This window comes from Podarcis pityusensis (genome assembly GCF_964106645.2).
Source record: "Podarcis pityusensis genome assembly, chromosome: 5".
In the NCBI taxonomy this organism is placed as follows: Eukaryota; Metazoa; Chordata; class Lepidosauria; order Squamata; family Lacertidae; genus Podarcis; species Podarcis pityusensis.
In genome coordinates, this window is record NC_138032.1 from 87,777,093 (window position 1) to 87,788,483 (window position 11,391).

The 11,391-nt window shown below is 53.3% G+C and overlaps 1 protein-coding gene across 9 annotated transcripts in view; it reads right to left on the minus strand.

The window, feature by feature from the left end:
• The window catches only part of PAX2 (paired box 2), a 147,747-nt gene extending 143,090 nt beyond the window's left edge, over positions 1-4,657 (minus strand). For 2 of the 9 annotated variants that reach the window (XM_081005584.1, XM_081005585.1), the window contains exons 1-3: positions 4,351-4,489; positions 700-868; positions 303-464 (exon numbers count right to left, since the gene is read on the minus strand). In XM_081005584.1, coding sequence (XP_080861710.1) covers positions 303-464; positions 700-868; positions 4,351-4,393 — 374 coding nt within the window. In that variant the 5' untranslated portion in view covers positions 4,394-4,489. Of the gene's footprint in view, positions 1-302; positions 465-699; positions 869-4,350 lie in introns of all 9 variants that reach the window. The other 7 variants (XM_081005590.1, XM_081005591.1, XM_081005588.1 and 4 more) reach the window with 6 other exon arrangements.
• Between the last annotated feature and the right edge of the window lie 6,734 nt (positions 4,658-11,391).

Below are 11,391 nucleotides of genomic sequence, written 5' to 3' on the forward strand. Positions count from 1 at the left end.
CTTTCTCTCTCTCTGCCCTTCGCCGGGCAATTGCTAATCCCTTTGCAAATCCTTTGCAAAGAAAGCGGGGTGATAGTGGAAAATCTACATTTTTTTCGACCCCCCCTCCAGCCCCCTCCCTGGCATGCACTCGGCTCAGCTGCCCCCCCGCCTTCTCCCCACTCCCCCTCTGAGCTGAGCTCTGCTGTAGGGCGGTGACATCTACTTGGCGGAGGGGGGGGGGAGAGAAGGAAGAAAAAGAGAGAGAGAGGAGGAGAAGAGAGAGAGAGAGGCAGCCTGCCGGCCTGCTGGTTCCTGCTGACCTGGGGGTGGAGAGAAAGTAGGGCCCGGCCTGTCTTAGCTGGGAGGAGGAGGAGGCGGGGAGGGGAGACTTGCAGGTTGGTCTCACAGCAAATTGGGTTGCAATCGCTTTGTTTCTTTGCTTGGTGGGCTTTTCCCCCTCTTTCCGAACCCACAGCAGGTCCCTGTTTTAAGATAGTGCCAGACAAAAGAAAGCAAGAGAGGAGCGTGGGTGCTGGGTGGCTGGGTGGCGGGTGCGCAGCGCCGACGAGCCGGGCCTCCCTTCGCCCCCGGGGTCCAGGGCTCCGCTTCCAGGTCCACACCGAGACTGTGCCAAGGGGCAGCCGAGGCGCCTCTCTCTCTCTCCCCCCTCCCCGCCCCTGGCGGCGCTTGCCCTCCCCACGCGCGCCCGGGCCTTACCTGCCCAGAATCTTGCTGACGCAGCCGTGGCTGACCCGCAGCTGCCGGGAGATGTCGCAGGGTCGCACCCCCTGGTGAGCCAGCTCCACGATCCTTTGCCTCACCACGTCCGGCAGGGGCCTGCCGTTCACAAACACCCCCCCGAGCTGGTTGACACCCCCGTGCCCTGCTGGGGAGAGAGAAGAAACACGCACACAACAGCGAAGACCCACGCACACCGGGGGTGAGGAAGGGAGGGCAGGAGAGGGGAGGGGAAGGAGGGGAAAGTGAGAAAAACATTAGTCTGGGCAGTTAAGCCGGACAAGTCGCCAATGACAGGGGAAGGGGTGGGGTGGGAAGGCAGGCAGGCAGGCAGGATTCGACCCCCTCGGGGAAGGGAGCCTTCTCCTGGCGCCCAACGGGGCTGGGTGCTCCCCTGTGTGTTTTTTTAGGGTCTTTCCCACCCTAGGGAGGGTGGCAGGTGATTGACCTGGCCGTTCCCACCGGAAACCAAAATCTCTGTTCGGGAGGAAGGTCTCCTCAAATTCTCCCCTCCTTTTCTCTCTCTTTTCTTCCCTCAATTTATATTTCCACTCGGCTCTGCTCAAGTTTCCAAACAGGCCGGGCTCGATCCTCTGACACGGGCGAAATCCTACTTCTTTCTGAGGGGCCGCTCAATTGTTTCATAGCAAAATTATTGCTAAATTTGCTACATAGACGCTGGTATAAAAATAGAACGAAGGAGTCCGTCTTTTTTCTTCTCCCCCCTCACTAACATTTTATATCTTTCCTTTTTCTTTCTTTGCTTTTCAGCATAATTTCTCCCATTATGCGGAATTATTTTTCAGAGGAATAATAATTTACACCAGCTTCGGGCGCGCTTTGTTTTTATTTTATTTAAGCCATATATCTTTTTATATATTCCTCTTTATCCTCCCCGCCTCAGACAATCTCCCAGACCTGAGCTGCTTTTGCAGCAGTCTAATAATTTATAATTTAGCTAAATCCAGCGGGGCAGGGGTCTATCCCTGCTGTCCTCGAAGCAGGAATTTCACGGAACGGATTTTAATCCAGCGCTTGCCACAATAATCTGTGGGGGTTTGGATGTTTTGGACAGCGCCAAAAGGCTCTAAGAGAAGCCTCTCCCCCCCCCCCCGTGTTGTTGTTTATTAGCCTTTCCCCGCGGTCCCTTCTCCCTTGCGCCTCGATCCGCAACTCACTTAAGCCGAAATATTTCCCTTTCAGGCGCTCCAGCCCAGGCGGAACCTGCCGTGGACTGGGGAGCTGCTTGAAGCCCCCTCTCCGGTGTTTAACTGGAATAGGTACCGGAGCGATGTTAAGTGTCAAAAGGTCCCTGGAGTGATTACACCCACAAGGTGAATAGAGCGCTTCCCTCGCGCTGCATTTAACTAGCACACAACGGACCTAACCTTTGCTGCTGCCTGGGCGAGGTAGGAAGGAAGGGAAAAAGAGATCTTAAATCTTTGGTTTTTTTTTCCTCCCCAAGCTTACTGAAAAATGATCTGTTTGTATTTTTGCCGAGCTCCCACCCTCCTCGGTACTCTGTGACACTGACTTATTGGCTCTGAACTTAGTGGAAACTCTCATTGCCCCTGCGATCGATCCCAGTCCTTTCTCGCAAATAGAGTTTTTTCACCTATTCGCCAAGCACCTTCCAGGATGCTTAGCTTCTAAAGCCCGCTTACATCCTATTTACTGGCGGGGAGGTTGCACAGAAATGCACTCCGCGCCGCCGCTCCCCAACCACTGCCACGGCTTTGTTTTCGTGAAATTAAGAGGGGATTTCAGGTCGTCTTCCTGCAACCTCCCCGGCCCCCCCACAACCTGCAGAGCATCCACCGCACACTTTTCACTGTCTCTCTTTATTTTTTAATTTTTGCAGGTGGAATGGCGTTGACCGGCCTCTCTTTCTCACTCTGTATCTGTTTGTTTCCTTCATTTGTCTGGGTCACCTTCTGCAGATGTTGCCTCTAAAGTTACCAAGCAGGCAATTTCTGCAGCACCTCATTCCTGAATAATTCAGGGCACCTTTGATAACTCGCATTACAGAGTATTAAAAGGCAACAGATGCAAAAAAGATTAAGGGATTAATAATTCAGATTATTGCACCTGCGTCTCCCCAGCCACACACCAGCCCAAGTTCTGAATTCACTTCCTTCGGGGTTAGAGTCTGTATTTATTTATTTTTTCTCTCCTTTCCTACGGCTGTTTTTCGCTTTTCGTGCTCCGGCCGTCCCTTTGTAACGCAGGGCGCTCGTTGAATGGCGCACGCTTTTACCCGGAGCAAGTCAGAAGAGGTTGTGGGGGTACGAAATTCACCCCGTTTCCAAGAAACAAAAAAAAAAACACCCCCCCCCCGCATTTGCAGGAGGGAATTAAACCTTCCGATGAGCCACGTTGTTTAATTTTAAATGGTTCTAGATATACCTAATGTGGGATTCGGCCTGTTAAAACATTCCTACATCAAACTGCAGCTGAAATCATTTCAGTTTTGCTTTTATAAGAGGCAGGTGATTGACACGAAATGTCAAAAAATGCGAAAAATATAGACAACGGTCGGTTTTGGTTGTTTTTTTTTAAAGGTATTTATTGGTTGGAACATCGGTCCTTTTCGCCCGATTTCCTAGTCCCAAAATACGTTTTAACTCCTAACACATTATTTTCCCCTCCTTTGTGTCTTTTTAAGCGTGATTTTTGTGTAGGGCATATGCTTGAAAGTTAAGGATGTCAAAAGTTAGGGATTGCTGTTAATTATTCATTTACTGACTCTCTCAGTCTCCCCTCTCTGGTTTCAACTGAACGTTGTTGCTTTTTGTTTTGTTTTAAACAGAATTGTTTCTCCGCAATTTCCTTTTAAATACAAAGTGTTAGGCAAGGCGACGGTGAGCCGCGACAATAAGAAGAAAGAGCCAGGTTGATTTCTGGGTTTTGCTCCTCCTGAAATGGATTGAGAAAGAAACAATTCCGGGATCCTCTGCCCCTCCGCGTCAGACATGGATGCATTTAAAAGACAGGCCGAGGATTTGGGGCGGCGGCGGGGGGGGATGTGGCAAATGGAAAGCTCAACGCACAAAACTTCAGAAAAGGCAAAGCGAATCGAACGGAAAGGCCTTTAAAATCCTTATTTTAAAGGAAGCGCTCTCAGCTTACGCCAAGGCTTGCATTTCCGTTCCTGACCCCCGTTTAATAATTACAAATCAGATAATGCAAAATCTAAGGGGAAAGGCAGTATATAGATTTATACCGACGTCTTATAAGCACACTATATTATGTTCCTATCCAATTATAATTTCATTATATCTACGGGCTTTTCTCCTGCCTAACTGAAGCCCTAGGTTGCATTTTTAAAGTCCAGAACTCCTCCGAACTACTTCAAAGATTTGGCTCTATGGAAAGGGAGTTGGTGGTCTTCACTCCGCTAACAGTGTCGCCAGGAGTGTGGGGTGAGGGGGTCCCTTCTAAAACCTCTCCCCACCCACTCCCCGCAGTCCACTAGAAAGTGGAAGGACTGCCACGGCTGCCCGGCCTTTTTCCTGCTTCACCTTCCAGCCGGCGGAGATGGCAAGCGGGGAAGGGGCTCTCAGGTGCGGAGGGAGAGGAGAGGAGGAGGCGGCGGCGGCGGCGGCGCCGAGGGCTGCTGCCGGTACTCACGGTGCATCGCGGAGAAGGGGTCTGCCTTGCAGTGCATATCCATGGGGAGGCAGAGGAAGGGGAAGAAGTCGGCTGACGCCGCCGTGTCGCCGCGCAGAGTCAACTTCGGCACTTGGGGGAGAATCGGGCCGGAGGCGCGGCGGAGCGGACGGGGAGCCGGCTCGGCGCGCCGACGGGGAGCCGGGCGACGGCCTGGACGAGGAGCAGAAGATGGAGAAGCCGAAGCGGCGGCGGTGGTGGCGCCGCCCCCCGGGTCGCCCTTCTTCCCTCGCTGCCGGTCCTGGGCCGGCGGAGGGCCAAGGGAACTTTCCTTCCTCGGCGGCGCTCACGATCCCCACCCGGAGCAAGGACAGGTGCACGGCATGGCGGGGGCCCCGTCGGGCCGGCGCAGCGCAGCAGCGTCGCGCTCGGCTCTCCAAGTCGCCGGCGCCGCGGAGTTCGCTTCTGCCAAGTTCGTTCGACGGCACGGCGGCAAATCCGGGAGCGATGGGCCGGTGGGTCACCCAGGCAGGCGCTTCTTCTCTCCGCCGTCGAGGATCTGCTTCTGACTCCGCTGCTCCGGGTTCCCTAGGCGGAGGGCGAAGGAGGAAACCCGGCTCCTCCTGGTCCTTCCAGACTTTTTCCCCCCTGGCTCGCTCGCTCGCTCCCTCCTTCCTTGTCGCCTCCCTCCCTCTCCTCTCTCTCTCTCCTCCCCCCGTCTCCTTTTTTTTTTTCTTTTTTGCACAAGGTGGGATGTGCTTGCCACGAGCTTTGCCTGGAGAATGGAGCTGCCGTCGCCGGTGTGCGCCTCTCTAAAAGCGGCAAACCCCCCTCCAGATCTCACCCCGGACTCCCCCCCTCTCCGTACACACACACACTCTCTCTCTCGCTATCCCTCTCCCTCGCACACACCTCCGCCCCCTCCCCTCTCGCTCTCGCCCTCCCTTTTTCGCCGGGCACACACACACACACACACACAGAGAGAGAGAGAGAGAGAGAGAGAGAGAGAGAGAGAGAGAGAGAGATGGATGGCTTGTCAGACAAAGGCAATAGATTCCAACACTCTCGGATTCGCCAACACGCAGCGCCGGAGACCCGGCGAGGAAGGTCCGGCGCTCTGTCACCGCCAAAGCGATAAACGCACCCCCTCAAAAAAAAAAAAAAAATACGTACCAACAAATAAATATATCTATGTGTGGGTGCCGGCGCGGGGGAGGGGAGCAGATCCAGGAGACCAGGGAGAGGGGAGAGGACCAAAACCGCCGAGGTATAGGGAAGGCGCGGAGTGGTTGATTGGTTGGTTGGGCGATCGGGGAATCCGGGAAGGGCCACGAAACTCGCAGGGGGCATCAACTGTTGGGTAGCACCTTGGCAAGTCCGCGGGCGCAGAGAGTCCTCGCGGCTTTGTTTTCTTCCCTCTCCCACGCCATGGGATGATGAAGGGGTCTACTTTCGTATTTTACGCGCGTTGGAAGCCTGCCGATGTAGATGTAAATGTGCCCCCCCCCCGAAAACACTTCCCCCGCCGCCATTATTTGTTTTAATGTGGGAGGCCTTCCGCCTCCAGAAATCTCAGCTGCTGGAGCCGAATCGAAGGCGAGGGTCGACTTTTGCGCGCGCGCCTAAGCGCGCGCCCTCCCTCCCGGTTTGCCCCTCAGTCAAACGCAGGCGAAAGGGTCGGATCTGGAGGCGCGGGGGCCGCCCGGGCAGCGAAGCGGCCTCGGCTTAAATCGCTGGAACTCGGCGCGCTCTCCCTCGAGTCGCCTGGAGGTCGGGGCTGCGGCCAGCAAAGCCAGCAGGCACTTGTCCACCCCAATCCCCACCCGCAGACCTGAGCGATTGGGGACGAGGCCCTCGAGGTCCCGGGGATTAATCTGGGCATCGGGAGGGTCGTGTGAACCAGCTGTGTGAAGGGCCTGCGGGGAATTCAGTTTAAAAACGCCTCGAACTCTGGCGTAAGAAAAATCTGGCATAGGGAGGAGATGGAAAACACTTTTTTGCAGTAGCTGTCAGTCATTTTCCAGTCCCAACCACGTTTACTCGGAGGCAAGCCCCACTGATTCCAATGGGGCTTGCTTCCAAGTAAATATGTTGGGTATTTCCGCCTTCGTGGGGCTTGTTTCAAACGTCCCAGATTTTTGTACCTCTGCCCGCATTTTCATTTCGTTCCATTAGAAACAGAATTTTAAAACCGCGCGCGTGTGTTATGACTTAATGACCCTGTCTCTTATTTTTCCTCTCCCGTTTTCATTTTAAACTTTTAATTTTTCTTTATTATTATTTTTTGTACGATATGTATTAGTATATGGATTTCAAAAACTGGCAAAAACTGAAAGAGGTGGCATCAGAAAACACGCGCAGGAAACTGACGAAAGAGAGTCGGGAACCAACCTGAGATTAATAAACAGACAGATGTGAATATTAGCTCGGGTTTTTGTTGCCTTCCTCGGCTTGTATCATTAGGCGAAGCGCCGCTCCGTCTTCCTCTGCCTTTTTTGATCCATCCTTCCCACCTCTCCGCTTATCTGTCACAAACTAACCTCTTTGTTTAATAACCAGTTAAGCCAAGGATCTCCTTGATGAAATATTTTCCTCCATCTCATAAATCAAATTGGCACTTAAGCTGATGTTCTCTCCCTTTTCTCTTCGTCTCTTTTCCCGCTCTGTGTTTACAAAAGCGCCTCTCTCTTTATTTTTCTGGACATTTTCGGCCCGCTTGTGTGTTCGGCGGCTTAAATTATTATTATTTTTCAAAAACAAAATCGCTGGACGGGTTTTCTGAGGACTCTCCTCGCCCGCGTCACACAACAGAGAAAGTGCCCGCGCCAAATTCTCGTCCTTCTGCTTCACTGGATCAGAGATCGGTTTGCCACGGGCCTATTCTAGGAAATGGTTCGAGGGCAGTTCTAATATGTGCACAACGCTCTTGTGATCGATGGGAATAAGTAGGCTTAAAATTCGAATAACTGGGCCGTGGGAGTCGTTGGTTAATTATGGCCATATCCAATATAATATTTTTGGAGTTCGCCTATAATTTTTGTACGGGCAATGCAATATATTATTTTATTACGCACGCTGTCTCTCCTCGCCACCCCACGGCCTTTGTTGCACCCCTCCCAGCCGTTGGATATTGTGCTGTTCGCCTCCCCCCACTCCACCTCGATCCCAGACTGAATTTCCTCCCCCCACCTCAGACTTTTTCCAACTCCTTTGAGGAGAGCAGCCGAAGCTGCAGATCAAAGAAGGAATGCCTCCCTCGCCGCTCCCGACCAGGGTGGAGTTGGAGCCTGGGTGGTGGCAGAGGTAGGCTGTGCTAGTGTGCCTGGGACCCTGCTCAGAATACAGGTGGAAAACATGATTTGCTCTGAAGCAAATCCGGAACGAATACAGAGAAAGGGGAAGGCGGTGAAATCCCCTTTCCCGGTTGCGCCTGTAGATGGCGCTCCGCGGTTTGCTTTCTGCGCAGCTTCCATCGCCAGACCTAGCGAAAAGTTTCAAAGTAACCGGATTTTAACTTAATCTCTCCCCTCCCCCCCCCCAGGAGTTGCTGCACACATAAACACACACACACACGCCCGACTGTATCGGGAAGGGATCCAGAAAAGGCGCAGAGAATTTATTTAAATTATACCGAATCCACACACACCTTTTTACTGGAAATGAAACAATGTAGTTTCTGGTATTTTCGTGCTATTTCTTCCAGACATATGGAAGACATATTTCATCTGCAAGAAGCAGGCCACTACCCATGAAGTATAAACCCCACTTCGGACATCAGCTAACAGCGGTGACTTAGGCCCAGCCGACCCATTTTATAACCCGCCCATGCTCTTTCCTTCGCAGCACCCCCCGGGGGGGTGCATCTGTTCCTAGGAGGTTATTGTTTGCCCCTCCCCGCAAGGCCCTCGCCGCCCTCCCCGCCTCGTCATTAGCGCACAGGGGAGTTCATTCTGTCTTCCAGCAGGTTTATAGGCTGACCCTATATTTAGGAGACAATAGTTCTGATTGTGGGAACGAGGCAGTGGAAGCGGGGGAGGGCCTGTTCCTTATCGAGGTTCTACAGGAGGAGGAGGGAGAAAAGCCTCTCCCACCCAGAGCCCAATGCTTGGGTGGAAAGTGGGCAGGTGCAAAAATGCAAACCTAGAGAAAAGGCGTCCCCACGTTGCCTTCTCCACGGAGTGACGGGCTCCCCAACAAGAGAGAAGCGAAGCGGCTGCAAGAAGGTCGTGCAGAGCCGCAGATGCCACCAAATCCCATTGAAGTATCGGATATAGAATGTTGTTTTAACTGCAGCCGTAGGTCTTATAAAACATCCCAACGCGAGAACCATATTATATATGTGTATATTTACGGCCCTGAAAACAAACAGATCGCTGCGGTTGCCATCTTTATCTGTGAATCGGTATATCAGTTGTGCTCTCCGGGCATCCAAAGAGTTGTTAGAGAGAGCCTCTAATCTCACGGCACATCCGAAGTGTCACCCCCTGCCCCTCTCCGAGAAAGACTTCCTGGAGGAATTGCTTTGTCAACAATCGAATCCACACAACAATCCCTATCAGCCTGAGGGGGTTGGGGGGTTGCTTGTTCCTCAAGTAGGATCCCTGAAACCGTTTCCCCTTCTTCCTTCCCCAAACAGATGGAAGGACTGGATTTCAATAACTATAAAGAACCCCCCTCCCCTCCCTTCCACCACCCCCTCTCTCCCCACCTCTGTTATCTTTGAGAAAACTCCCCAAGTCCCGCTCGCGGCCTGTCAGGCTTGGCTGCTTCTCCCCGTTTTTACTTTAAATGAATCTTCTTTCTCCTTTTTCAAAGAGGGTCTCCTGTCCCCGCTATTCATCGCTCACCTCCCAACTCGGGACATTTACACTTCAAAAGAGGCGACCGCTCCTCTGCGGAAATTTGGAAGGGGGGGGGAACCTCACAAACTTTTGGAGGAGTAGCGGAGGAGATAGTGATCTTTGCATTTACTTCATTAGCTCCTCTCCTCCCCCGGCTCCTTAGCTGATCAAGTCAAACCTATTGATCGCATCCGAGCCCCTGCAACACACCGAGGCTCCCCGAAGGTCACCTCAGAGACCTCACCCACGCCCTGGCAGCCTGCAACACAATGAAGTTTATCTTAACCTAGGGAGTTCTAGATAGTATATTTGCACCTCGACCCCCATTGCCTTCTTGACGCTAGAGGATACAAAACCACGCCGCCACCACTAACAAGTAACTGCTACCAATTTCCCTCCTCGTTTCTTTGGGGCGCAAATATTTTCCTGCCAAACCAGATTGGACTCCGTCTGCTCCCTCTACCAGGGCGAGGTCCTGGCGGCCTCCAAACAGGCCTTACTGACAGGCAGAGAAACCTTGTTGCCCTTTCGGGACGCACACCGCGCGTTTTCCAGTTCCCGGTTTGATTCAATAAACCCAAATTCTTGCTCATTTCTTCTTGCTAAAAGGAGACGGCGTTGGGCAGTCATCTAAGGGGAGAAAGCCTCGATTATCTTATATGCATGAGATAAGACTATCATTCACGGGAGACCCGCTGTACACAAGCGGGCACACACGCGCCCAAAATGCACGGCGCGCCAGGTATGGGGTAATCAGAGTTAAAAACAGCAGCAGCAGCTACAGGGCTATACCCGGATTTAAAACGGGCTCCGTTTCCGCACATTTAATATGTCCCGCATGCCGAGCTTTAAAAAAAGCTCACTTGCCGCTTGTGGAAACACTGGAGCAAATACACAGAGAAGCCCTGGATGAGCTGAATGTTGAGAAGTTGCTGTGCATTGCTCCGAGGCGCCCACTCCCCAACTCAGGGGCGCTTAAGCAATGGGCGCTTGGCGGTGGATCGGGCCCTCAGCGGAGACTTGGCGCTGTCCTCCGCTTCCTGGTCCGTCTTTCTCCCCACCACCCCTCCCGGTGCCCGGATCCTCCGTCTCTTCTCCCCCCCCCCCCCTTGCCCCTGTGGTCACGTTGGAGGATGAGGAGGGGTTGGCGTGGCTTTTTTTTTGAGAGAGAGAGAGAGCTTCTGGTACAATATGGAGCACCATGGGCTGCAATTTCACACTCCACGGCACATTTCCCCTAAAGCTACTTTCTTCTTTCCCAGCCAAGACCCCCTCATTTCCCTCCTCTCTCTCTCTCTCCCCCCCACCCCTTTCTCTTTTGTGACTCCTGGGTGGGTTCCATGTCTGGGGGACTTGACGGATACAGTCAGGCTAGGCTTAGCGTGGGCACCTTGGCACCGGGCAGAGGGGGAAATGAATGGACAGGGTGGAGGGAGAGGCAGGCGCGGGAAGGGGGGGCCGAGTCTTGCGGGCCTCCTGCTGCTCCGGCTGTTGTTGGCTCTTCCCCCACCCTCCAGCCTTTCTTTCTTCCCCCCCTTTGCTACATTTGTTTGCCCTCAAAGCTAAGAAGCCCACGTGCGCCGCTCTTTATTCGGCAACCGACACTTTAACCTCTCCTCTTTACAACGGAGCGTTGGCCACAAAACCCAGACAAGCCGGAGACCTTTTTACAGCCTCGGCTGGAAAGAAGGGGGAGGCCAGCTCAGGAGTGTGTGTTTTCTGCAGCGGGGCTGGCCAGCTCAGGGCTTAAGCTCAGAGTTTAAACTCAAGGGTTAAACCCAGCAACTAACGCCCACCCACCCCTCCAAACAAGGCCGAAAAGGTGCACCCATGCGCGAGTGCTTCCTTGCTTGCTTGCTTGCTGCAAGCAACGTCCTTTGCATCAGAAAAGCAGGTGGGCGTCCGGAGAGGAGCCGCAAATATGGGGAAGCAAGCGAGCCCCTTGTGCGGGGAACTGGGCTGGGGAGAGAGGAGGCTTGCTTTTGGTAAACAACCGCTGGGCGAGGCTTTTGGCGCAGACGGACAAGCTCCCCCCGCAGTCCGCAAATGCAAGGCGGCTGTAATTTGGTGGCCTCGCCCCTCTCGCCTAGAAAATGCACATCTCCATTCCTTTATTTGGTGATGGCGAAAACAGCTGCATATGCAGGAGACAAGATGGGCAGGAGACGTTACCTGGTTTCTCCTAGACAGCCTTAGCTCTTAAGGCGCTTGAGGGGGTCTG